At 41.7% G+C, this 26,759-nt stretch overlaps 1 protein-coding gene across 1 annotated transcript in view; it reads left to right on the forward strand.

The window, feature by feature from the left end:
• Positions 1 to 13,338: 13,338 nt before the first annotated feature.
• The window catches only part of C1H3orf70 (chromosome 1 C3orf70 homolog), a 71,329-nt gene continuing 57,908 nt past the window's right edge, over positions 13,339 to 26,759 (forward strand). Inside the window, exon 1 of the mRNA XM_012736848.3 lies at positions 13,339 to 14,179. Within this exon, the coding sequence (XP_012592302.1) occupies positions 13,987 to 14,179 (193 nt within the window). The 5' untranslated portion in view covers positions 13,339 to 13,986. The remainder of the gene's footprint in view (positions 14,180 to 26,759) is intronic.

A 26,759-nucleotide genomic window follows, 5' to 3' on the forward strand; every position in this document is an offset into this window, starting at 1 on the left:
AAATCCCATATGACAAAAGCAATCCCTAAATTACCAACACTTGATTTTTGAGATTTTCATCAGGAAGAGATGAGAATTATAATAAATATCTTATTAAAACCTCTTTGGATAATTATATATACATATAATACATTCATTTTTCCTGTTAATGTGATATACTATGTTATTTTTTCTTCTGTATACCAGTTTCGTGTCTCTAGAATAAAGTATAATGAATAGTACATACAAAATGTTTTTCTTTCCTTTTAATAAGATAAAATCTTAGTATTTATGTTCATAAATGTATTTGATTTCACTTTCCTATTCAGATTTTGGAATCAATCATTTTCTCTTCACAAAATGAGTTGGGTAACATACAACACACACAAACACATATATTTAAAGTTTATATAACAGGAATTTTTTGTTGTTTGAAAGTTTTAAAATTTTTCATAAAACTGTTAAGGACCAGGCATCTTTCAGGGGGTAACTTCTTGTATTTCTTTTCCAATTATTTGACCCATTTCATTGCTTTATACTTTTATAAGCAAATACACATTTGGGTATCAAAATTTACTTGTACATATATATATAGGAATAATATTCTCTCAATTGCTAAATCTACTAAGTGCTATGTTCTTACTTCTAACCTTATTAATTTGTATTCTTTCTTCTTGTTTGATTGAAACAATAGTCTTTTGTAGAAAAATCACTTTTTACTTTTACTTTTTCAATCTATCAACCCGGTTTTGTTAATTTTATGTATCCATATTCTTATTTCATTTTTACTACTCTAGACTTACTGCTTTTTCCTCTACTAAATATTTTAGATAGAGTTTTAGTTTATTATATTTGTCATTTTTGTTAATGAAAGTGTTCAGAATGATCTTTTCCTCCAATAACTACATAATAATGCAATGGTTAATTAAGTGCATGAGCTCTGGAGTCAGCCTGCTTGGATTCAAATCCTAGCTTCAAACCTTACTAGCTGTGCTGCCTTGGACAAGTTACTCAACTTCTCTGTGTTACTCAAGCTTCCTCATATGTAAAGCAGGGGTGAGGTTACCAGGACTCACCTCATACATCATTTTTGTGAAAATTTAAAGAGGTGGTGAGAGCTTTTAACATAGTACTTGGCACATAGTAAACTCTGTTAATATAGTTAACGTTGATAACAAATGTTAGTATGTCCGTTACTAGTCATTGTTATTCTTTTCAATTAAAATGTAAGAATTAGCTAGTTCCTTCTATAAGAGTCCTTGGAGGGAAGAGGCGTTTCTGGTGAGAGGTCAGATAAAAGAAAAGCCTTGGTCTTGAGGGTTGGTCTCTGAGTGAGGGGTGGGAAAGGGTCTATGGTCCCTAGGCTGACACTATGGGTTTACAGCTAGAAAACCATGTAAACTGCTTCCAAGAACTGGCCCTCGGTCAACTGTAACCCAAGCAACGTTCCAAGTAATTACTGCTTCAGCTCTTTCTGCTCTTCCCTTCACTCCACCTTATCCTTAGCAGCCTCTCAGCTCCACCTTGGGTCCCCTTCCCCCTCGATTCAAACCCAAATGAACTTCCATTAAAGTATACGGGATTAATAAGATATCATTTCTATTGTGTTTGAATTTAGCATTGGATACAGTTTTAAGACAAATTTAACTTTCATGTGGACATCTCAGGCACAGTAAAATGAAGCATTAGGTTTTTGTTCTGTTCTGTTTTGTTTTGGAAGGGGGTTGAGTGGTAGGGATCTTTCTTAAGTATCCACATATGTGCCCTCTTACCGCTCAACCTAGTCCTATCCCAATATCAAAACCAGACAGTTCACTTGAATTTTTGTTGTGGGACATGGTAAGAAAGTTACAAAGAGAGTGAAAAGGAGTCTCTAAATAAATCTGTAGGGAAGGGGTGTGGTTCTAGGAGGAAAATTAAATTTTAGGCACTCTTCTCAGCCATGCTTATCTCAGATCACATTTCTTCCAAGCTCTTCACTCAACGAAGAAGTTTCTAATCTGAATGGCCAGAGCCCAAGACATCGACCGGGCTATGTGGCAGATGGTACTTTCCAAAAATGTCTCATCTCTCACACTCTTCTTAGGATGTAATGCTGACATGCTTTTGTCATGAGGTGGGGTCTCTGTTCTCTCCCTCTGAACCTGGGCTGATCCTTGTAACTGCCTCAACCAAGCGAATGCAGAGGCCATGTTGCATGCATTTTGAAGCTGGGTCATAAGAGTTAACATGACTTTCACTTGGCTGTCTCTCGGCCCGTTACTGTGTTTTAAGGAAGCCACATAAAGAGGCCACAGGTTAGTGTGCAGAAACCACCAGACAGGGGAGTGAATGCTCCTTTGGGCAGGTCTAGTCTCCAGGCTTTGAATCTTCCAGCCAAGACTGCAGACACTGTAGAGCAGAAAAAAACCATCTTTGCTATGCTCTGTCTGAATTCCTGACCCACAGAAACTGTAGGAGATAAAAATGATCTTGTAAGCCATTAAGTTTTGGAGTGATTTGTTACACAATCCCAGGTAAATAATACAGGCTACATTGCATTGTGTGAACCCACATGCTCCTTTCTTGCACTTTTTGTATCATTTCTAGGTGGATCAGGCCTAGCTCATATCTTCTCTCTTCTACTGTGCGCGTAACATTCATTTAGGTATCAAATAATCTAAGGCTTGCTATGCAATCCTGGCCAGATAGTTTCCCTATTTGCTAGACTTCCTTTTCTTTGCATATGGTCAGAGAGACCCTGAGAGGTAGAAGGCCTCACTTCCCTTTTTCAACAAAGAGCTCTACAATAGGGTATGGGTGCCTAGGCCATCTTAGTAAAGAGGTATCTTGTTTCACAATCTATGATTATTTATTATGCTTAGCTTCCTTGGAGCCTAGTGGGAAGGGGGGAGGGGAGTGGCAAGCAGGGCTAGGATGTTGCTGGGCCCTTGCCTATAATAGCATAGCCTCAAAACATCACCCTAACAACCAACAAGGGGTAGAGAGTGAAAAGGAGTAATCAAGATTTAAAATGCATAAAAGCATAAGCCAATTCCTCCTCGCATCTCTAGGGTAGAGAGAAGAGCACTGACCTTGGCATCACTAAACATGGACTCTCTTTCCTAGATTGTGGAATGTGTTTGTCACCTTGGACAAGGAACCTTATCACCTTTCTGTGACTCCACTTTCCTGAATAATAAAAGGGGCAGTGTACTTAACCAATTCTCTCAGTCTATGAATCCACAAATCTCTCCTCTCAGTCACTTTCAAAGCTATTTACACCCTCAGCTTTCAAAGGAACATATGCATTTGGATACCCATGGGAGAAGGGAGGAGGGCGGGTAGTCCCCAGCTCTGCGCCTCCTGCGCCACAACAGCTGCCACCCGGGCTCTGCTCTCTCCAGGGAGTAGAGAGGAAACTCTCCTGGAGGCAGCTCCCTGTGGGAAGCCAGGGAACTGGGCCCCAGGTGAACTAGTTCTGCTCTGGACTGGAGTAACAATAGTGCCTCCAAATCCCACATAGGTATGTACCCTGGCTGGGTAGGAGTGAGTAGCAGAGAAAGACAGCAAGCTTTATCCTTGTCCTTTGACGCCAGAGCAAGAAGGGATTTGTTTTCCAGGCCGCTATATAAAGAACCCAGCGCAGCCATTACTGACATTATGTTTGGCTCTAACTGCATTGATGGTTCTTTGTACCTGAGCCTGGGCCAGAGGGAAAAGGGACTCCTAGAAGCAGCTTCTGGTTTTGTTCTGGTTACATGTCATCTTCCTGCAACTAATTTCATACCTACTTTTGAAATAACAGTATCATATTTTTGTTGTGCCCTGACACTCCCAGCCTCCACTGGGCACACACTCACAAGAGCACTATATGGGGCATGCCTATCACGATGCCTCCATGCCACAGCCCTTCCATGGGAAATCGTCCACCCATAGCTCATGCTAAAGGGGCAGTTTACATCACATGCCTTCTTTTATTTACATCACGTGCCTTCCTCTTTCTTCCTTCAGCTGCAGACGACTGCTAAGATGATGGATGAAATAAATTCTCACTCTTAGTAATTTAAACTGGGGGGGGAGGAGAGGAAAAGGTAGGTTATATCAAGAACTGAATTAGAAAGGATTAATAGGGGAAAAGAATAAGGTAGATTTGGAATTATAAGGTCAAAGCAAAAGGAAGCACATACCATGAGTAAAGAGAAGGTGAAAGGCAGGAAAAAAAAAGACAAAATAAGAATAATAAATGTGTTGGTGCTGAGAGGTACCAACCCGTGGGTAACAGCAGAATCACATTTCTGGAGTACACCGTGAAGCTCCATTAACTTCTGCTGCCTCCTGTTCCAGGGCTGCCTTGGATCCAACCCCACTTCCTGCAGGCCTGGATGTACTATGCCTTCTATTCTTGTAGTCTCTTATTGTGCCATGTGCCTCCTGACATTAAACTTCCCGTCACTTGATGTACCCACAACCAAAAGATAGACACACACACACACACACACACACACACACACACACACACACACAGAGACGCCTCCTGGACACTGAGTGCTGAGAGTTCTAGCATGGGCGCTGCTCCACGATGACTTTTCTGCTCCCTGAGTAGAATGACGAGGACATTCACTGTGTGCTGAAGTTCCATCTCCTTCAATGGGAGGAGATGGCCATTATTAATTATATCACTATCATAATGTCGGCTACCATTTCTCAAGCACCTATTTTGTGCCAGAAACTGTTCTTGCCATTTAACAATAATCCTCTCATTTAATCACAACAACCCTACTAAAATTGGTATTATTAGTCTCTTCTACAGCTAAAGAAAGGGAGGCCTCAGGTCTCCACTGTTGGCCTGGGATGTCAGTTCCTCGCTGCAGGGGCCTCTCAATAGGGCCACTCACAACATGGCAGTTGGCAGTTGCGAAGCCTCTGAGAGAGCGAGGGAAGCCAAGATAACAAAGTCACATTCTTTGTAACCTAATCTTGGGAGCAACTCCCATCACTGCTTTAGAGTCACTAAGTCCTGTCCATATTCCAAGGGAGGGAATTAACACAAGGGCACGAGTATGGGGAGGTGGTGATCACTGGGGGCCATCTTGGAGGCTGCCCGCCACAGCCTCCCACCTCTTGGAGCAGGGCTTTTGCTCTGGTGTTGGGCGAATTACAAACAAATGGGAGTCTAGCATTCCCTACCAACACACATCAGCCTCAATCGGAGCAGCTGGACTTTACAAATCTGTTTCATTTATGCTTTCTGATAAGTATTTCCATTGAGCAAAGTGTTCCTAGCTGAAAGATGTACAAAAAGTATAGGTTTATGGGCTGGGCGAGGTGGCTCATGCCTGTAGGCCAAGGCAGGAGGATCGCTTGAGGTCAGGAGTTTGAGACCAGCCTGAGCAATAGTGAGACTCTGTCTCTATTAAAAATAGAAAAATTATCCAGGTGTGGTGGCATGTGGCTGTAATGCCAACTGCTCGACCAGGAGGATCGCTTGAGCCCAGGAGTTTGAGGTTGCTGTGAGCTAGGCTGACGCCACGGCACTCTAGCCCAGGTTACAGAGTGAGACTCTGTCTCAAAAAAAAAAAAAAAGAAAAAAAGAAAAGAAAAGAAAAGAACCAAGAAATACAGGGTTAGAGGAGGACTAAATCTAAACTTTGCTTGGCTTTTCATGATCTGGTCCCCTGCTTACCAATTCCCTCTCATTTGACTGCTCCTTCAGGTATACATTACTTCTAAGCAAGACAGACCTACAGAGCAGCTTTCTGCCCTTCTTACCACCATGCAAGCTGTTTCCTCTCCCATTGAACCCCACTCCAGCTTGCCTGCATCACCAGTGCTCACTCATCCTTTCTGGGAAATGTTTTTGATGGCTCCAGGCAGACATGTGTTTCTCCCTTGTTCTCCTATTGTGCTTTGTTTAAACCCCTCAATCAAAGCAATTACCTTTTATCTTCTTATGGTTGGTTTATGTTTCCCCTCTAAATGATCTCTCTCTCCAGCCCAGAGCCTGGCACATAGAAGACACTCAACAGCTATTTGTGAAGTTGATAGATGAGCCCAGCTTTGTGGGCGGACGCTGCCTGAGTGCTCGGGGCCCTGGGTGTGGTGGGGGTGCTGACCACAGCGCAGCGTCTTCGCAGGTGGCACATGGTGTCTCAGCTGCCTCATTTATAATCCATGAGTCACTCGTTGTGTTCCAGATTGTTCTCCACTGTCATTTTACCCTTTAGCTGCTTACTGAAATGAACTAAAAGCTGAAATATTTTAATTGTACATCGTCAAGATAAAAAGGCTTCTTAAAAACCGAAAATGGTAGAATGCGTGTTATCCTACCATTAAAAGAAACCAGAGTGTTCTTGTTTCAAAATTATGAGAGGTCCATTGCTTCCAGAAGTAGGTGTGGACTGTCGGAGCATAAAGAACGAGTTGTGTTGTGTGGAGCACAAAATCGACCCGATCCTGCCTCTCTTAGTGTCACATCGCATCACTCAGGAGAAACTCAGTGCGTATTGGTCCAGAGAAGCATGAACACTGAGGGTGTTTACTGAGGCCCACAGAGGCCAGATTGTTTGGCAGGTTAATGACTGGCCCTTTTTGCCCTTCTCTTCTATGTTCGAAACCTACTCTAAAGGTTAATTTTTCCACTAAAATTTTTCATAGATAAAAATACTTCTCCAGCTGATAAAACAAATTGACACAAAATGGCTGTGTCCCTTTCAAAGAGCAGCTGAGGGAGAGAATGGAGAATTTAAAAAACCATATTAAGGTGACCCACAAATATCAACCACTTTTACCACTTAAAAAATGCAAGAAGTGCTATTTTGGACTGGCTTGGGGTCCATCTGACTTTCTATTTTGCCTTTGATGGTGGCACGGTAGCATATTTTGTGGGAAAGCTGCCCCTCATGGTGCAATATCGAAAGGTTAGGGAGGGACCATGAATATTTTTCGATTATGGATCTGTCATTCTTGCAATGTCTAAAATGTTTCTTTGAACCTGTACTTGTTGTGGCCTGGGTCACCTATAGAGCTAAGACATTCAGTACAATTATAAGCCAGTTTTTTTTTTTTTTTTTTGAGACAGAGTCTCACTTTGTTGCACAGGCTAGAGTGAGTGCCATGGCATCAGCCTCGCTCACAGCAACCTCAAACTCCTGGGCTCAAGCAATCCTACTGCCTCAGCCTCCCGAATAGCTGGGACTACAGGCATGTGCCACCATGCCTGGCTAATTTTTTTCTATATATATTAGTTGGCCAATTAATTTCTTTCTATTTTATAGTAGAGACAGGGTCTCGCTCTTGCTCAGGCTGGTTTCGAACTCCTGACCTCGAGCAATCCGCCCACCTCGGCCTCCCAGAGTGCTAGGATTACAGGTGTGAGCCACCGCACCCGGCCTATAAGCCAGTTTTTAAAGACAGGCTTCCATTTAATTTCAAAGGCTTCAAGGGAATCTCCTCATTCTGAGGGTCTAAGATTTGAAAGGTGATTTGCTCTTCCATACTATTTGTGAATGCCGAACTAATTTTTAGGTATTTTTTTTATAGAGATAGGGTCTCGCTATGTTTCTCAGGCTGCTCTTGATCCTCCTCATAAATCTTTTAATGTGTCCATTTAAAAGTATGTATTGGGTGTCCTTTATGCACCCAACACAATGCCAGGCACTGGAATGCACAGTATCTGCCTCACTACTTGAAATAGCAAGCGATAGACACAGCAAGTCCTGAAGTGTGTATGAGAGAGTGAACAAAGGAAAGGCTTTAAGTAGTATTTGAGCTAAAACTTCCAGGAAAGGCAGGATTCCCCATGCATAAAGGGGGGTGGGCAATTCAAGGCAAAGAGAGCAGGATGAGGGAAGGCACAGAGGTAGGCAGGAGAAGATATTATTAATACATGTCAAAAAACAAAATTATAATCCAGGGAGGTTGCAGATTTGGAGGCATGTGGAAGAATAGCTGGAGAAGAGGTGGGAGGGCTTCCTATATACTACAAAAGAGCTTCATTTTTCCAGTAGGCAGTGAGAAGTATCAAAGGTTTTTTTTGTGTGTGTGTGTTTTCTTTTCTTTCTTTCTTTCTTTCTTTCTTTCTTTCTTTCTTTCTTTCTTTCTTTCTTTCTTTCTTTCTTTCTTTCCTTCCTTCCTTCCTTCCTTCCTTCCTTCCTTCCTTCCTTCCTTCCTTCCTTCCTTCCTTCCTTCCTTCCTTCCTTCCTTCTTTCTTTCTTTCTTTCTTTCTTTCTTTCTTTCCTTTCTGAGACAGCTTCTCACTCCATTGCCTGGGCTAGAGTGCAGTGCCATTATCATTGCTCACTGCGACCTCAAACTCCTGAGCTCAAGAGATCCTCCTGCCTCAGTGTTCTGAGTAGGTAGGACTACAGGCGTGCACCACAATGCCTAGCTAATTTTTAAGTATTTTTTTTTATAGAGACGGGGTCTTGCTATGTTGCTCAGGCTGCTGTTGAACTCTTGGCCTCAAGTGCTAGGATTATAGGAATGAGCCACTTCATTGCAGCCACTGGCTGCATCAAAGGTTTTTAAGCCCAGATGATCAGAGTTATGCTTTAGAGAGATCTCTTCTCAGCATCGTGAAGGAAGGATTGGAGCAAAGAGAGTCTGTGGACATGGAGGCATTTGGAGGTGCTGGGAAGAGGGACTAATATTTATTGAGCATCTGCAACATGCTAGATACTGGGCTTGGCTCTTCACATATATTATTGTATTTAGTGTTCACAGGAAGTAGGAAGGTAGGAATTATAATGCTGATTTAAGAGATGAGGCTAAAATACCTTGGCAACAATCACCCATCAGTGGCAGTAGAGCTGAGCTTTGATTCCATTCTGTCTGATTCCAAAGCTGCTATTCTTTCCTTTACACTGGAGGGGATGATGAGGGTCTGAATGATGCCAGTGGCAAAGCTGAAGAGGCATCCTCCCTCCCCACATAAGACTCTTAATTTAGTTGCACCTCATTTGGAAGCTTCTCCATCCACTTCATCATTCTAATTGCTTTAATATGACAAATTGACCAATTACTAGCAGGTTATTTATAACCATGGTGAAATTAGTTGCTTGGTTCAATCAAGCAACCAAAAAGTAACTGAATTGTAATGACTCAATTTATCAAAATATTCAGAATAGTTGGTGTGCATAGACATACTATGTATTAGTATTAGGCAAATATGGGCAATACAATAGGAAGAGGATATCTGACTATTCGCAAATGACATCTGAACCAAAAGGATTCTAACCTCAGCTCTTTAACCAAGTAGACAAGTCATGGCTTTGAGTATTAAGAGACTTGTTGCAGAACCTTCTGGGGTTTTTTTGTTTTTGTTGTCGATAAAGAAATGAAAGCCCAGAAGGTATTAATGTATGAGATTTGCCAAGGTTTCCCAGCTAGGAAACAACAGAGCCTAGAGTTGAACCATTTGCATTGTTCTAACGCCAGGTCTTTTTTCCTACCATGTCTGCTGTACTGTGACATTGAATGAGTTACTTAGCCTCTTGAATCCTTAATTACTTTGTCTATAATGTGAGAGGATTGGTGGATGTATCAGTTAGCTTTTGCTATGTAAGAAACCAACTAAAATTTAGCAGTTTAAAACAGCCACCATTTTATGTAGCTCTTGATTCTGTGGTTCATCCTGGTGGCTGCTCTGGTCTGGACTGACTCAGCAGATCTACACTGGGCTCTCTCTTGCTTCTGGGATCAGCTGGTGGGTCTAGCATGATCTACTATAGCCTCATTCCTAGTCCTAGTGGTTGACAGGCCATCGTCTGGGGATCGGCTGCTTGTCCACTTGGGCACCTTCGGTCTCCTCCACAGGGTATTTCATCCTCCAGCAGACTTGCTCAGGCTCATACACATGGTGATTTCAGGCTTCTAAGCACAGAAAGAAAGGACAAATTCCAATAAGCATGCTTTTTGCAAATCTTTACTATACATCTTTGCTATTCACTCATTGGCTAAAGCAAATCATGTGTTGTAGCAAGCAGCTTCCGAAAGGCTCCCAGTGATTTCTGCCTTGTGGCTTTCCTGCTCTGCATAATCTCCTGCCCTTGCATGGGGTTGGACCTAGAGACTTGCTTCTAATGAACAGAATATGACAAAATTGATGGGATATCACTCCCAAGATTAGGTTATAAAAGATTGTGGTGCTCTGACTCTGCTTAAAGACAAGCTCACTCTGATAAAGCAAGCTGCCATGTGTCCACTGTCCTAGGGAGAGGCCCATGAAGAGGCCCAACCACCAGCGAGGAACCGAACCCTCAGGCCAACAGTTCCTTAAGGAACTGAATCTTGCCAACAACCAATCAGAGAGAGAGATTGGAGGCAGATCCTTCCCCAGCTGAACCCTTAGATGAGAATGCAGCCCCGGCCCACAGCTTCATTGCAGTATTGTGAGAGACTTTGAAGTGGAGGACCCAGCTAAGTCATAGCTGGGATTCTGACCCACAGAAACTGTGTTTTGTTTTAACTTGGGGATGATTTGGTACAGAGCAATAGATAACTAATACACATAGCTAAGCTCAGAGTCAGTGTGGGAAAGGACTATCTAAGAGTGTGGTTACAAGAAAAGTAATTATTTATACATATTTGCAAAGAATTTGTCAAAGATGAACTTATTCCAGCATTTTGGAATCTGAAATGGAATTGCCTGTGCTAAGTACTGAAAACAAGGTGGAGAATAAGGCAGAGGCCATGTTCCTGCCCGCAAGGAGCATTTGTGGCAGGGAGGAGGATGGAGAAAGACATTAATTCAATAATGCCTTCCTTAATTATTCATTAAAAATGGGGCAAGTGATATGAAGGGAGAGTGTATATAACTTAGTCTGGACCGGTCAGAGAAAGCTTCTTAGAGGAAGTGACACTTAAGCTGAAAAGGTAGGCAGGGGAGAAAGGGAGGAAAGGAGAAAATTCCAGGCAGAGGGAGCGACATTCTTAAAGGGGAGGTGTGAGCAGCTATGGGGCAAGTTCATATTTATGATCAAATTGTATACTATTACATGATAGTGGTATTATGGGTTATAGTTTTTTAAAAGTTCCTTTACAGATACATACCAAAACACTATGGATGAAACTATTTGATATCTGAGATTTGCTTCAAAATAATCCAGTGGCAGGGTAGGGGTCTGGAGTGGGTGGAGCTATAGATGAAACAAGATTTTTTTTTTTTTCTACCTCAATTTCTTTTTTTTTTTTTTATTTCGGCATATTATGGGGGTACAGATTTTAAGGTTTCAATAAATGCCCCTTTCCCCCCCTGAAACAAGATTTTTTAAATGAGTTAATAATTATTGAAACCAGATGATGGGTACATGGGGTTCATTATACTAGTCTCTCCACTTTTGTAGATGTTGGAAATTTTCATAATAAAATTATTAAAAATTATATCCCAACAGCACAGCCTGAAAGCTGTGTATATATGTTTGAGAGGTCCCAGCACTTACCTCCTCCTGCTCCATACAAGACAGGAGAAGTTAATAATATATTTAGAGCAAGGGGATAAAATGAGTTCCATGATATTGAAAAATGTAAAGGATTCTTAGCTTCAAATCATGTGACTAACATAAAATGGGGTGTTTTGGTAATTTACCTTACCCTCCTGGCTAAAGAGCTATATTGCATTCTTTCTTATGCTCATTTTTCACTGGCTCAGATGGTCTGTTTTATACATAGTGGAATCTTATAACATGGTTCACTCTATAGTAAAAGCCAGGGGAAGATCCTGTTCAAGTATCAGTTGCTGAAATACTGAGAGGATTCTGTTATAAGGCCTTCTATGATACAGACAGTATTAGACTGAGTTTATAGGTTGGGGGAAGAGAAAAATAGGGTAGAACAGTTGGAAATTCCCCATTGAAAATTCTTGGTTGGCTTGCTGCAGTAGTAATGGAGTATGGATTTCTTTGATTAAGTTTTCTCTACCTTTTACTCATGCTATTCTGAGATGGGTCAGACTGTGAAATTAACAGCAAGAATGCATAGATTTTATGTCAGGGCTGTATTTCTTTAGGATTTTTTTGGGGGGCAGTTGGGTAGGAAGTTAATGAGATATGCTTTATGTTTACAGCTGTTTCAATGTTAGGTTAATGGGAGAACCATGTTTTGTGATTTTGATTCAGACCTTTCTTAAAAATACCTTTGCTGCCATATTGAGTCTCTCCTCAACCCCTACTAAATGAAGATTTCGCTAGAGTAAGATATATGCAAATTACATTTCCTTTCTCAAGCCAAGGTTAAATAAAAGGGAAAATTATGAAAGATTGCTTATGGCAGCAAGGATTTTCAGTGCTTGAGGATGAATTTGGTTATTTCAAAATGAGTCTCTTGTTGGTGCAAAACAGGAAAGGAATAAAGTAAAGGAGAAAGTGGACCTGGGCATAAAAACGTCCCCACACAGTATTTGTGCTGAAAGGCTTGTTGTTTCCTGAACCTTGGTAATTACAGGCATTTTCCTGTGCTCTGAAAAACGTTTGGCAAATAAGGAGAGAGCGTCCCCTCCTTTTCTCTGTTGAAGGTTGAGTTCTGGCCTTGTTGCAGGGAAACACTAATTCCCAGCAGTGCTCCCTGGGAGTAAATGGTTTGTTTTCTCTTCACTGAACTCAGCCTGGGGTCGGTTCTTAGTAGCAGAGTCTGGCATGGAAAATCTATTTGGAGCAACTTGTCCCCAGGAGGGAAGAATGCCAGCCAACTGTGTGGGGAAGCCACGGCCACCATCAGGGTCAGTCACACCGCTGGCCAGAGCGGGCATTAACATGCAAAGGCAGAGTCCTCAGCAAACACGAGTGGTTTGTGTGTACACACACCCACATGTACCACACACACTCGATTCCACCCATATACACCATGCACACACTCAACATGCCAGTTACACACACCAAACGTACACCATAGACACACTCATATGACTATTCATACCCACCCCCACATCACGTACACATATGCCACACACACCATCCACACTGCATATACTTCCACGCCACACACCCCTTACCTGTCATATGCATCACTCAACCACACCCCCTTTATGTTTGCACCTAACACAGCCCACTACACACACGTACCCAACACACATATCCCAAATAATTATAAACACTCACACAACACACACATCACGTACACCCCAAAATACACACCCCCCCCCCTCTCCGCACTCTGCTTGGCTGCTTTCCCCGCGCAACTGGAGGTGGGGGGAGGGAGTGGGGGAGGAGGAGAACTGCAGCCCGCGCCAAGGTTGGGGCGGCGGGTGCTGCGGCCGGCGGCGGCGCGGGGCTGGGGCGCGGCACGTGACAGGGTCCCGGGCGGGAGGCAGCCCTGGGATTGCGCGCGCGCGTGTGGGCGTGTGCCGCCTACCAGGGGTCCCTGTGCCCGGCCGCTCCGGGAGGTGTGTACGAGGGAAACGTGAGAGGCGGTGCAGGACAGGCTGTGAGGAAACGTCGCCCAGAGGTGCGCCCGGGCCAGCCCACTGAGAGGTTCGGTGGGCGTGCACCCGGGTGCACAGCCGTCCCTGGAGCGTGTGGCAGCTCTCGAGACGACCTCGCTCGGAGGGGAGCGTGTGTGGGAAGTGTGTGTGTAAGCCGGTGTCGTGCGAACATCGAGGCGCGTGTGTTCACAACGGGCCTCCGTCCGGGTCTGCCTCTGAGGAATGAGTGGGCCTGTGGGAGGAACCCGCCGCGACGGGAGGGGACGCCGACGACCGCGCTCCCAGGCAGGGCGTGTGTGAGGAGGCCCTGCTAGCCGGGGGACGTCGGCCGGGGCCGGCTGGCGCGCGCGTGTGCGCGTGCGTGTGCGCGTGGGGCGCGGCGCGCGCCGCGGCGGACGGAGGGAGGCGGTGGCAGGCCCAGCCCCGGTCGCAGCGCCCGGGGCGGCTCCTCCTAGAGCCTGGGACCGCCGCGCTCCCGCCGCCGCCGCGCGCTGGCGTGACTCCCGGCCCGCGCCGCGCCCTCCCGCGTCTGCAGCCGGCTCGGCTTCCTGCCCGCCCAGACGCCGCTCCTCCCGGGCTCCTGGTCTCGGCTCCGCGCGGAGGGAGAGGAAATGAGTTCGGTGGCGGCGGCGCCCGAGCGGGGTTGGAAGAGCGAGAAACTCGACGAGGCTCAGGCCCTGGCGCGGAGTTGCGCTGCCCGCAGACCCGATTTCCAGCCGTGCGACGGGCTCTCCATCTGTGCCACGCACAGCCATGGCAAGTGCTTCAAGCTGCACTGGTGCTGTCACCTAGGATGGTGTCACTGTAAGTAGAGACGCGTCTCCCCGCCTTCCGCCGCGGTCCTGGGGCGCCCGCGGGGCCGTCCGGGGTCGCGGCCCCGACTCTGTGGCCGTGGGGCTCCGGGCTCGGCCGGGCTGCTGTCCGCAGGCTGGGGCCGCCCTGGGCTCCGGGCCCGCCAGAACTGCCCTCGCGCCGGACGACTGGAGTTGGCGCTGCCTTGGCAACGAGATGAAATCCCGCGGGGAGCCTAGCTTTAGCCACTTCTACAGAAGGGGAGCTTCCCGTCCCAGGAAAGCTGGAATCTATTTTTTTTTCTTTTTCTTTTTTGAACAAAACATCCAGGCATGTGTTAAGAAATGGTAGAGAGTCCACAGAGTTGATGACAACCGGCGGGGGAAGCCTTTTTTCAGGGCTTGTGGTTAAAGATGCTCCTCTTTTCCTTTCTCACTTTTGCCTTTCTGGGCTGCTGTTTGAAAGAAAGAGCCCTTGGAAATCGAATTGTGCCCCATTTGTTGGATACAATTGGGAAAGCTCTGAAGTGTGAGAGATTGCTTCCAAGAAGTTAATATTAAGAGTTTGAAAGGGCGAACTCCTTTAATACCCAGATGCAGCATTTAGAGCCCCTATGTGAGATTGTTTTGAAATTACAAAATAAAACGAGTGAAAGTAGGCTTAATAATCTTAAACCAATTTATAAAAGCCAGAACTAAATGGTCTAGGCCTTTTCTCTATGTTATCCTGCCTGTGATTTTTAAATAGATTAAACTTAAGTAGCCATTTAATTACACTTCCACAATTTGATTATTTTGTGGTATTTGGTCTACTGTATCCAATGAATCATTCCTTTTAAGAAATGTATTCTAAAGTTATTTTACTCACAACTTTATAATGAGGGTTTTGGAGTGCTTATTTAGGACACAAATTTTCGAAATGATCTTAAGTTAAAACTATTTTTTCTTTGTTGGTTAGAAAAAAATGGCCCACAACCAGGGATGGCAGTGCATAGCAAATCCTTATTTACGTTAATTGAACATAAATGAATATTTTTATCAAATTTATGAATTAAAGGATAGAGAGTCCTTCCATTTTCTTTACAAATTCAAGGCACATGGAACAGTATTGATTTTTTGTGTTCCTATCTGCTGATGATTCACTTTCTTCCTATTTCTCATTATTCCTATTGTGCTCAGATCTGTTCCCAATTATAAAGCATTGCTTCAGTGGGGGACAGGGTACAGAGTTGGAAGTAGCAACTGTAGGGAACCTGGGATACTGAAGTGCACCAGTAGGATGAATCCGATGAGAGTCCATTTCCTGGGGGTGTCTAGAATCAACATTAAAGATGGTCCAGGTTAGTGCCTGCCTTATTCCTACAGTATCCCCTCTAAGTACACCATTACTGATGGGAACCTTGCAGTCTTTTCAGACAGCTTCTTTCTTCATTAGCCTTGACTCTTAAAATACTCTTCCTTATATGGAGCTGAAATCAGTTACTTTCTAACTTCTTCCACTGGTCCTATTTCTGCCTTATGAAATCATATAGAACAATCTAATTCTTTTTTAGATCATGGCTGTTTCAACTCTACATATATACATATCTGAATATACATATGAATTTCTTGCAGACATGGGCTATCTTCTCTTTGTTTCCCTGTCCATTCTCACAGTGTCTTTTGAAATAGGTTTGATATTAATGTTCATCGAATGACTGAATGAAAATATCTGTCATTTTCCTCTTAAGGCAATGTTTTATCTTATATTTATAAATCTCCACTGCCTTCTGCCTTTCCTTTTGTGAACCAGTATCCAGGCTCCTAAGCATCCTGGTGGTTCCGTTCTGACTATATGCCAGTGTGGTTATGATCCTTTGAAGACTGTGACCCCTAGAAAGCCACACAGTATCCCAGCTGTGGTCTGATCAGTCTAAAGTTGAACAAGACTGCTACCTCCTGTCTTTGAGATACTAGTATTGCTGCAGCTAGCATCACATTAGCTTTTCTGATATCTACCTTAGATCATACTGAGCTTGCTGTCCATGAAAGCCATTGAGATGTTTTTTGTTTGTTTGTTTTTTTTAACATATATGGCAATTAAGCCACAGCTTGCCCATCCCAAAGTCACATGTATATTTTTGGACACAAAGTGCCAATTGATCTTTTAGATTAAATTTCATTTTATTAGAATTAGCCCATTCTTATGCCTTATTGTGTTTTTAGATCCTGGCTCTTTCATAATCTATATAAGCTATTTTCCCTAGGTTCATGTCATCCACATAATAGATGCCAACAGTAGTAGTACAGTACATCTTCATTCCAGTTGTTGATAAAATTGCTGAACAGGAGAAGACCACAGACAGGGTTCTGAACCTTGCTGGTAGAACTGCCCTTCAGATGGATAGCAGTTTATTAATGAGCACTTGTTAGTTAAGGTTGTTCAATTACCTAGCCACCTAATTGTAGTATTATTATTCATCTTATATTTATCTTATATTTGGGTATAATGAGAACCTGGTCAAATACCTTGTTGAAATCCTATCGACATACTATTTTTACTGCTTCTTTTTGATCTATGACTTATCTGTACACATATTCTATTTTAAAAAAGACAGGAAATGATATTAATCTGATATAACTCAGGTTGGTTCCACAAATGCTTACCATTTTCTTTTCTAAGTGGTTAGAAGCTGATTTTAAATAAATAACCTGAATTTAGAAAAGGTTTGACGTCAAGTATGCTGGACTGTTGTTGGCAGTTATTTCTGTTTCTTAAAAAATCAGAACTATGTTTATTTGCTCTTTTCCAGTCCTTGGCAACCTTCTGGTTCTCTACACTTCCTCCACTGGCAGCAATTCAGTGATCCCATTCACGTAGAGTTTGACTTCATTTAAGGCAGCAAGGTGCTCTGTTACAGTCTCCTCACCTATACTGGGCATCAATGCTTTCTACCTTTTAAGCCCAAATATAATTTTTCTTCAAAAGAAGCAGAGTTAAAATATTTGAGAAGTTTGCTTTCTTTTCTGGCATTCATGAAGTTTACAGTATCAGTCCTGAGCAGAATTCCTTTCATTCTGTTGAACATGTATTGACTACCTTCTCTTTATGACACATTATTATGGAAACTGGGAATATAAATATGAATACAGCTCGATCATGCCCTTTAAGCAGAGTCTAAGGGCTTGATGCATGATGTATTTATTTTTGTACTTCCTTTAAAATCACAAATAATATAGGTGAGAAAACTATCAGTCTGCTCATTAAATCTAGGAATGCTAAAATGAGAGGATTACCTTGGTACTTGAAGAAAAAGCTGAAAAAATATGTATATATTAGCAAAAGGCATATAAAGCATGTATATATTTACAGATGTAGTGCTTGATGCATTATTAAAGGAAATAGTATATTTGAGTAGTGACAGATTTTTGAGGATGACATCTGGGAGAAAAACCATAATATGTTCTGGTATCACTGTCAAAGATAGATGATTGGGCTGAATAAACCATGACCCTGAATCTGTAACTTTTATTTTTCCCCAGTAAGGAGTGATGCTGGCTTGAATTAGAGTGAAGGTTTTCAAGAGGAGTTTTGAGAGAGAATAAAACACATGGCTTGGCTAGAGAAGAGGGATGGGAAAGAATAAGTCATATACAGGTATTGTAAAGTAGATTTTTGTGGCTAGAGTAGATAGAATATCTAAGAGGAAGGAAAAATTAGATTTGTGGGGATAGAGATAAGTGGGTGTCTTTAAAAGATATATTTGAGTTGAATTATCTGTAGGCTTGATTAGATATGAAGGCGGAGGAAGATGAAGGTTATTAAGGATAACTTCTAGAATTCTGTATTATGCAGCTTGGATAGATGGCGGTGCCATTCATTAGCAACAAAATACTGGAGAACTAGGATTGGGAGGAAGATTATGAATCCAGTTTTGGATCTATTGTGTTTAAGCTGCCTTTGTTATCACATGGTGACGTCAGTAGGCAGTTAGATATGGGGATCTAAAATTTCGAGAAAGGGTTGGGCTAGAGATATAAATAATATGGAAGTCATTTACTTATTTATAGATTGCAGTTGTAGCCATGATGGGAGAGACTGTAGCATGAGAAATGCAGAAAACCCTTAGACTTTCCCATTAGGACACCAGAGTCTGGGTACAGGAGGATAAGCTGGCAGAGGAGTCTAAGAAGAGATGGCAAGAGAAGAAAAATATGGAAAGTATGGTATTGCAGAATCCAAGGCAAATTAGTGTTTTAAGAATGAGTGCAAAAATGAAACCGGTTTTCAGAAGATTAATTATTAAATATTGGTAAAATACACAAATAGTAATTTTCTTTATTACTGAAGAAGATGGTGAAAGATTTAGTCTTGCAACAGTGACTACAGGAATATACTTAATTGTAGTATTATTCAAAGCTATTTGAGACAGTGAATTCTTCAAGGAAGAAAGAATAGAGTGCTAGAAGCTGAGAATTAGGACACAGAGATAATAGTTAACATTTATTGAGTGATTACTTTGTGCCAGAGTAAGCCTATTATGCTGAGCACTTAATAGCCAATTATGCCATTATGTCCATTTCACAGTTAAAGGACAAATCTTAGAGAAGTAACTTTTTTGTGGGCACATAGCAAGTAAGGAGTAGAGCCTGGATTTGGATCTGTTTGATTCTAGACCTGAAGTCTTAACCGTCATAGGTATTATAGAGCAAGTTAAAATTAATGAGCAGAACCAACAGAACTTGGTTCTATTAAAGCCACTGATTAGGAAAGTTTTTAAGAAATGGAAGGCATACTGTATCAATTGCAGTCGTGAAATCCAGCAGAAAGAGAACTGAAGAAAAGAGGTCACTGAATATAGTGGGGAATGACATTCAAGTTAAGGGTTAAGGAAGAGAAAGTGATTAGAAGGTGACAGGTGAGGTTGAGTGGGTGTATGTGGTATAATGTAGGTGCCATCAGTAGAACTCAGAGTTGGCTTAATAAAATCACGTAATAGATGAGCTCAGTTTTCTGTAGAAGACATCTTAAAAGATTATCTCTTTCAGGTTGAAAGCAGGAAGAGTGGGACTTGATATAGTCTAATAGATGATATTAGCATATCTAAAGAAAGACTGTCACAGCAGAAGGTGGATGGGCAGCATAGAAATATAGAAAAATGGGAGTTAGGCAGAATTTGGAAGTGTTTTTCAGGACTGTTCAGAGAAGGTGGTATGCTGCCTGGAGGGTTAAATATGTCCAAACCTTGTAGCCAGGCTATCCCAACAAACATTTGGTTATAATTTGACTTCCTGTTTATAGATTTTCTATAGGACGAGAAGGAGCTGGTTAGAGAATTCAACTGTCAGTACCTTAGGGCAAATACAGTTCTTTCCATTGGTAAATTAGCATTGTGGTTTTAGTGTTATTCTATTTGTTCTGTTTTCCTATTTCTATACAACTCTGGGAAGCTCACAAAATCAAGTTCTGACTTCCCCAGGGAAATGCCAGCTGGTTTTCCTAAGCAGTGGTCCCCAACCTTTTTGGCACCAGGAACTGGTTTCATAGAAGACACTTTTTCCACAGACTGTGGGTAGGGTGGGTGAGTGGGGAGGTGGAGGTGGGGAGGGGCGGATTGGGGGTTGGGGACCACAGACCTAAAGGCCATCTCAATCATATCAATAACAGTAGCTACAGAAAAGGTATTTAAGAAGTGTGACAGTGAAAATTTGTGGTAGTTTGTAGTTTGATTGTTTGGAGTAGTCAACTGAAGCTTTTTTCTAAGAGTGGGGGTTCTAACCATGTCTAATGGTTGAAGGAAGAGGATACAGATTTTAAGAGGAGAGGTATAAGATAAAGTTCTGACTGAGCTTCCTCAGAGCTCTTTCAGAGATAGAAGAAGCTGATAGGTATCTTTCCATCCAACTGGTGCTTCAGTCATAGATACACAATAATTTCAGCAATTGTGCTTATATGCAGGCAGAGTTGTCATCTTTTTACATGTATTAGCTCATTTAAACTTTACATCAACCTTTTGAGGAAGGTACTGTTACTATCCTCATTTTATAGATTAGGAAACTTGCCCAAGGTCATATGTAATACCCCTTGCTGCCTACTCCAAATGTACATCAGAATCTTACAAATCAACTAACTGGCAGCTAAAGTTGTCAGTTTCTTGGTTCCGTGCAAGGTACAGTGAGGATGATTTAATCTGTTTTAAATTCTTTTTGGAATTAAGTAGAAATTAAGTAAATAAGTAAAATGAGAATGGTTTCTGATTTTAAAATGAGGGCAACTGTATGCAATGTGAATGTTTTTGGAATGGTTGTGAACTCTGTAAAACTGTTTTTAAAAAGGTTTATATATATTTGAATAAAATAAAATCTAAAAAATTAAAACTTTTTCCATTGTGATTTTTTTCATTTGAAAGTATATCCTAAAAGTCATTTTATATCTGTCCATGGATATCCCTCTCTTTTTTTCTGCCTGCATAGTACTCTATTTATTGCTTGTATGTGTGATAAATTTTTAACCAATTTCTTATTACTGGGCATTTTGTTTTTCATATTTTACTCTTAATATTACAAATTATGTTGCAGTCAGCAACTTGTACATTTTTTCTTGTTTTATATTTTTGAAGGTATATCTTTAAAAGTCCTAGAAACAGGATTGCTGGATCAAAGAATAAATGCATACATAGTTTTGATAGATATTGCCAAATTCTATATCATATAGTTTATACCATTGGCCCCCCAAACAGCAACATAGAAGAATGCCTATGTCTTCAGCTTCACCAGCAGGGCATATTATCACGCTTTTGAGTTTTTGCTCATGTTATAGGTGAGAAATGGTGTCTCATTGTAGTTATAATGTACATTTCTCATGTTATGAATGAAGTTGAGTATATTTTTATTTTTACCTCTACTTTTTGTTGTTGTTGTTGTTTTTCTTTGAGATAGTCTTGCTTTGTCACCTGGGCTAGTATGCAATGGTATGATCATAGCTCACTGCAAACCTCAAATTCCTGGGCTCAAGCAGTTCTCCTGCCTCAGCCTCCTGAATAGCTGGGACTATAGGCACACACCACCAGGGCCACCTAGTTTTTCTATGTATTATAGAGACAGTCTCACTCTGGCTCAGGCTGGTCTTGAACTTTTGGCCTTGAGCAATCTTCCCCAAAGTGCTAGGATTATAGGTGTGAACTACTGTGCCCAGCCTATGTTTTTACCCTATTCTTTTTTTTTTTTTTTGAGACAGTCTCGCTTTGTTGTCCAGGCTAGAGTGAGTGCCGTGGCGTCAGCCTAGCTCACAGCAACCTCAAACTCCTGGGCTAGAGTGATCCTTCTGCCTCAGCCTCCCGAGTAGCTGGGACTACAGGCATGCGCCACTATGCCCGGCTAATTTTTTATATATATATATCAGTTGGCCAATTAATTTCTTTCTATTTATAGTAGAGACGGGGTCTCGCTCTTGCTCAGGCTGGTTTTGAACTCCTGACCTTGAGCAATCCGCCCGCCTTGGCCTCCCAAGAGCTAGGATTACAGGCGTGAGCCACAGCGCCCGGCCTGTTTTTACCCTATTCTTGAAAGATATTTTCAGTGAGTACAGACTTCCAGTGCCTTACTCATTTTTTTTTTTTTTTTCTTTTCTTTTTTTTTTTTTTTTGGAGACAGGGTCTCACTTGTTGTCCAGGCTTAGTGAGTGCCGTGGCATCAGCCTAGCTCACAGCAACCTCAAACTCCTGGGCTCAAGTAATCCTTCTGCCTCAGCCTCCTGAGTAGCTGGGACTATAGGCATGCACCACCATGCCCGGCTAATTTTAGATATATTAGTTGGCCAATTAATTTCTTTCTATTTATAGTAGAGACGGGGTCTCGCTCTTGCTCAGGCTGGTTTCGAACTCCTGACCTCGAGCAATCCGCCCGCCTCAGCCTCCCAGAGTGCTAGGATTACAGGCGTGAGCCACCGCGCCCGGCTCATTTTTTTTTTTGAGACAGAATCTCACTTTGTTGCCCAGGCTAGAGTGAGTGCCGTGGCGTCAGCCCGGCTCACAGCAACCTCAATCTCCGGGGCTCAGCGATCCTACTGCCTCAACCTCCCGAGTAGCTGGGACTACAGGCATGCACCACCATGCCCGGCTAATTTTTTGTATATATATTTTTAGTCGGTCAATTAATTTATTTCTATTTTTGGTAGAGACAAGGTCTCGCTCAGGTTGGTTTCGAACGCCTGACCTTGAGCAATCCACCCGCCTCGGCCTCCCAAAGTGCTAGGATTACAGGCGTGAGCCACCACGCCCGGCCTTCTTACTCATTTTTATATTTTGTAATTTTTGATGTAATGATTTATTTTCCTTTGGGTATATACCCAGTAGTGAGAATGTTGGATCATATGGTAGTTCTATTTTTAGTTTTCTTTTGAAAAATCTCCATACATTTTCCATAGTGACTGTACTAATTTATAATGTATAAGAGTTCTCTTTTTTCTGCATCTTTACCAACATCTGTTCTTCTCTGTCTCTTTAGTAATAGCATTCTAACTAGGTTAAGATGTTGTCAATTGGTTTCTCTTTTCTTTTTTTTTTTTTTCTTTTTCTTTTTCTTGGTTTCTCTTTTCGAAGAACCAACTATTTATTTTATCGATCCTTTAGTCTCTATTTTGTTTAATTCTGTTTTCATCTTTATTATTTCTTTCCTTATACTAATTTTGGGTTTGGTTTGTTCTTGTTTTCTTAGTTCCTTGAGGTGTGCGTTGTTAGATTGTTTATTTGAAATTTTTTTTTTTTTTTTTTGGTGTAGGCATTTATTGCTATAAACTTCCCTCTTACCATGGCTTTTACTGTACCCATTAATTTTGGTATGTTATTTTTGAATTTCATTTGTTTTAAGAATTTTAAAAATTTCCTTCTTAATATCTTCCTTGACCCAATGGCCATTTAGGAGCATGTTGTTTCATTTCCATTTATTTGTACAGTTTCCAGAGTTCCTCTCATTATTGATTTCTAGTTTTATTCTGTGGTGGTCTGAAAAAATACTTGATATGATTTCAGTTTTTGAAAATTTGTGGATATTTGTTTTGTGGCCTAACTCTATCCTGGATAATATTTCATGTGCTGATGAAAATAGTATGTATTCTTCACATTTTGGATAAAATGTTCTGTAAATGTCTGTTAGTTCCATGTGGTCTAAAGGCCAATTTAAGTCCTATGTTTCTTTGTGGATTTTCTTTCTCAGTGATCAGTCTAGTGCTGTCGATACAGTGTTGAAGTCTCCCATTATTATTGTGTTGGTGTCTATCTCTTTCTTTAGGGGCTAGTAATATTCATTTTATGAATCTGGGTGCTCCAGTGTTTGGAGCATATATATTAATATTTAGGATTGTTATATCTTCCTGCTGAATTTATACCTTTATCATATTATAATGGCCTTCTTTGTCTTGTTTTTACTGTTTTTGATTTCAAGTCTGTTTTATTTGATATAACTATTCCTATTTGCTTTTGGTTTTTGTTTGTGTGGAATACCTTTTTCCACCCCATTAGCTTCAATTTATAAGTGTCTCTATCAGTAAGGTACGAATTTCTTGTAAGCAGAATATGTTTGTAACATGTTTTTTATTCAGTCTACTGATCTATATCTTTTTTTTTAATTTCAGCATATTATGGAGGTACAGATTTTAAGGTTTCAATAAATGACCTTTTCCCCCTCCCCCCACAAGTCTGATTCTCCAGCATGACCATCCCTCAGATGGTACACATGTCACTCATTATGTATGTATATACCTGTCCCCCTCTCCCCTCCCCCCTCCCCAATACCCTGTTACTGTAGTACCTATCTTTTAAGTGGAACATTTAGTTCATTTATGTTCAAGGTTAATATTGGTATGTGAGATTTTGTCCTGTCATAATGTGAATCATCTAGTTGTTTTGTAGATTCTTCATTCTTTTCTCTATTTTTTGCCTTTGTTGTTTGGTGGACTTCTGTTGTGTGTTGCCATTTGATTTCTTTCTCCTTTGTGTAATTGTTTTATAAGACCCGCAAAACTTATACTTTTGTGTGTTTTTATGGTGCTGAATATTGACCTTTTGTTTGCATCTTTGTAACTCTTTTGAGCATTTCTTGTAGGACCAGTCTAGAATTTCCTCAGCATTTGCTTGTGTGGGAAAATCTTTATGTTTTCTTCATTTATGAAGCTTATTCTGGTAGGATGTAAAATTTGTGATTGGCAGTTTTTTCTTTAAGCCCTCTGGAAATAGGATCCCAGTCTCTTTTGCCTTGTAAGATTTCTGCTGAGAAATCTGCTGTTAGATTGATGGAGTTTCCTTTACAGATAACAGGTGTTTTTCTCATGCTGATTTTAGAATTTTTTCCTTTACATTGACTTTTGACAGTCTGACTTTAGACTGTGTCAGGTTGAAGTCCATCTTGCAATGTATTTACCTGGTGTTTGTTGGACCTTTTGTGTCTGGTTGTCTAAAACTTGTGTTAGACTGGAGAAGTTTTCATCAGTTTTTCCTTAAATAGGTTTCTACACTTTTTGCTTTTTCTTTTTCCTCAGGAATATTCATGGTTCATAAATTCAATCACTTTATGTACTTTCATACTTTTCAAAGGCTTTGTTCATTCTTTTTTATACTTTTTTTCTTTATTTTTGTCTGACTGGATTAATTCAAAAGACTTATCTTCAATTTCTGAGATTCCTTCTTCAGCTTGGTCTAGTCTGTTGTTGACTCTTTCAATTATATTTTGTAATTCCATCAGTTAATTTTTCATGTCTAGAAGTTCTGGTTTTTTTAAGATACCTATTTCCTTGCTAAATTTCTCATTCATATCCTGAATTAATTTTCTGATTTCTTTGTATTTGTTTTTTAGATTTCTCTTGCATCTCTTTGAGTTTATTTGAAATCAATATTTTGAATTCTTTATGTGGCATTTTGAAAGTTTATTTTTGAGTAGGATCCATTTCTAGAGAATTACTGTGTTTCTTTGAAGGTGTCATAACACCTTGCTCTTTAATTTTTAATAAAAATACTTCCAGTATTTTTATGCTGATTTCTTCACATGTAGAGAAACGGTGTGTCTTCTTTCTTATTTTTGAATTTACTTTCATTGGGGCAGGACTCTTTTTTTTTTCTTGAGAATGTGACTGTGATGTATGTTGAGTAGGATCATTTGGTTTTCCTTCTGGGTATGTTCAGTGGCCAAGACTCTATATGATTTCCTTGCTTATAAATAGCCTTTCTGTGGTGATTTTCTCAAATGCTGGTTGTGGTAGCGTTGTAACAGGTGGGTTAGTGGGCTTATTGCCTCCTGGGTAGCAAAGATGATGGGGGGTGATGGTGGTAGCAGAGGTTGCAAAAAGCTTGTATATTTCTTGAGTGCTATGTAGTGTGTCATCTGATGTTGTATTGGGCTTGTGTGGGTTAACCTCAGGGCATAGTAGGTGGTGCTTGCAGGTGATAACCAGCTGTGGTGGTGGCAGTAAGGTTTATGCTTGACCTTTGTTAACCAGAAGTACTCAGATATTTCTGGTGATGTGTTGGGCCATGGAACACTCAGTGGTCTGGGTCCTGTGTTCTGTCTCTGAGGCAAGGGAGGGAATCTGGGTGGGGCTGGGTCAGGCAAGCCCACACTTGGGCCTCCCTGTGGTAGGAACAAGTGCTGGCCATGATGGGGGTTAGGGAGCACTTTTCAGGACCCTGGAGAAATGTTCCAGGGCGGAGCAGAGGAACTGCTGTTGTGCTAAAGTCCCAGCCAAGGGAAAGAGGAGTGATCTCAGCTCCACAGCCAAGTGAGTTGGGAGTGGGACCCACTTTGCTCTCACACTCCAGATCTGCCCAGCAGGGCTTCCTCCCATGGCTCAACTCAGACAGAAGTTGGGATAGTTAGCCAAATCACAGGCAGTTTGCCTTTAGTCTTTGTAACCACCCCAGACAGTCAAAACCATGCCTCTCAGGCAAATCCCCTCTCACTCCGGTGGGGGCATCCAACTCCAGAGCCCATGGCTGGAGCCCACACTTCAGTCACCTCTTAGTTTTGGCTGTGGTAGCCCCTTCCCTGCTTAAGACTAGATTACCAATCCCTGGCCTGAGACTCTCCAACAGTGTCTGCCACCCCTGCTAACTGGCAGGTTCCCAGTTAACCTTCTATGGAGCTAGGATTGGGAATAGCTTCCTTTTATTGGCTCCCAGGTCTGGGAGCTTGTGTAAGACACTTTCAAGTGCTATTTCTTCTCACAGTTTCCCAGCTGCTCCCCAAGTTAGATCCAGGGCTTGTCGGTATCAGGGTGCTCCCCTGTGGCCTACCTTGCACAGTTCTCCATTGGAATGGTGGATCACAGAGGGAAGCTCACTCCCCCTCTTCTGTGTTGGGCCTTCACTTACAGTTTTCTGCTGGGTACCACCACCCAGGCTGCCAGATCCCCAGGATCTGAAGTGTCCCTTACTTTTCTGTTGAATACCTGTGTTACCTATTGGATAAAAGTTCACTGTGTGAATCTCTATACACTATTTTGCTTCTTCCAAGTGGGTGAGGCATGCCAGAAAAACCTCTAGTCTGCCATCTTGGGTATTTTGTGATTTTTAAGTGTGAGGTCCTATTTTTTGAAATGTTATCTCATGGAATTCCTCCAGATAGAA

The sequence above is a fragment of the Microcebus murinus genome, chromosome 1, assembly GCF_040939455.1.
Source record: "Microcebus murinus isolate Inina chromosome 1, M.murinus_Inina_mat1.0, whole genome shotgun sequence".
Classification (NCBI taxonomy): domain Eukaryota; kingdom Metazoa; phylum Chordata; class Mammalia; order Primates; family Cheirogaleidae; genus Microcebus; species Microcebus murinus.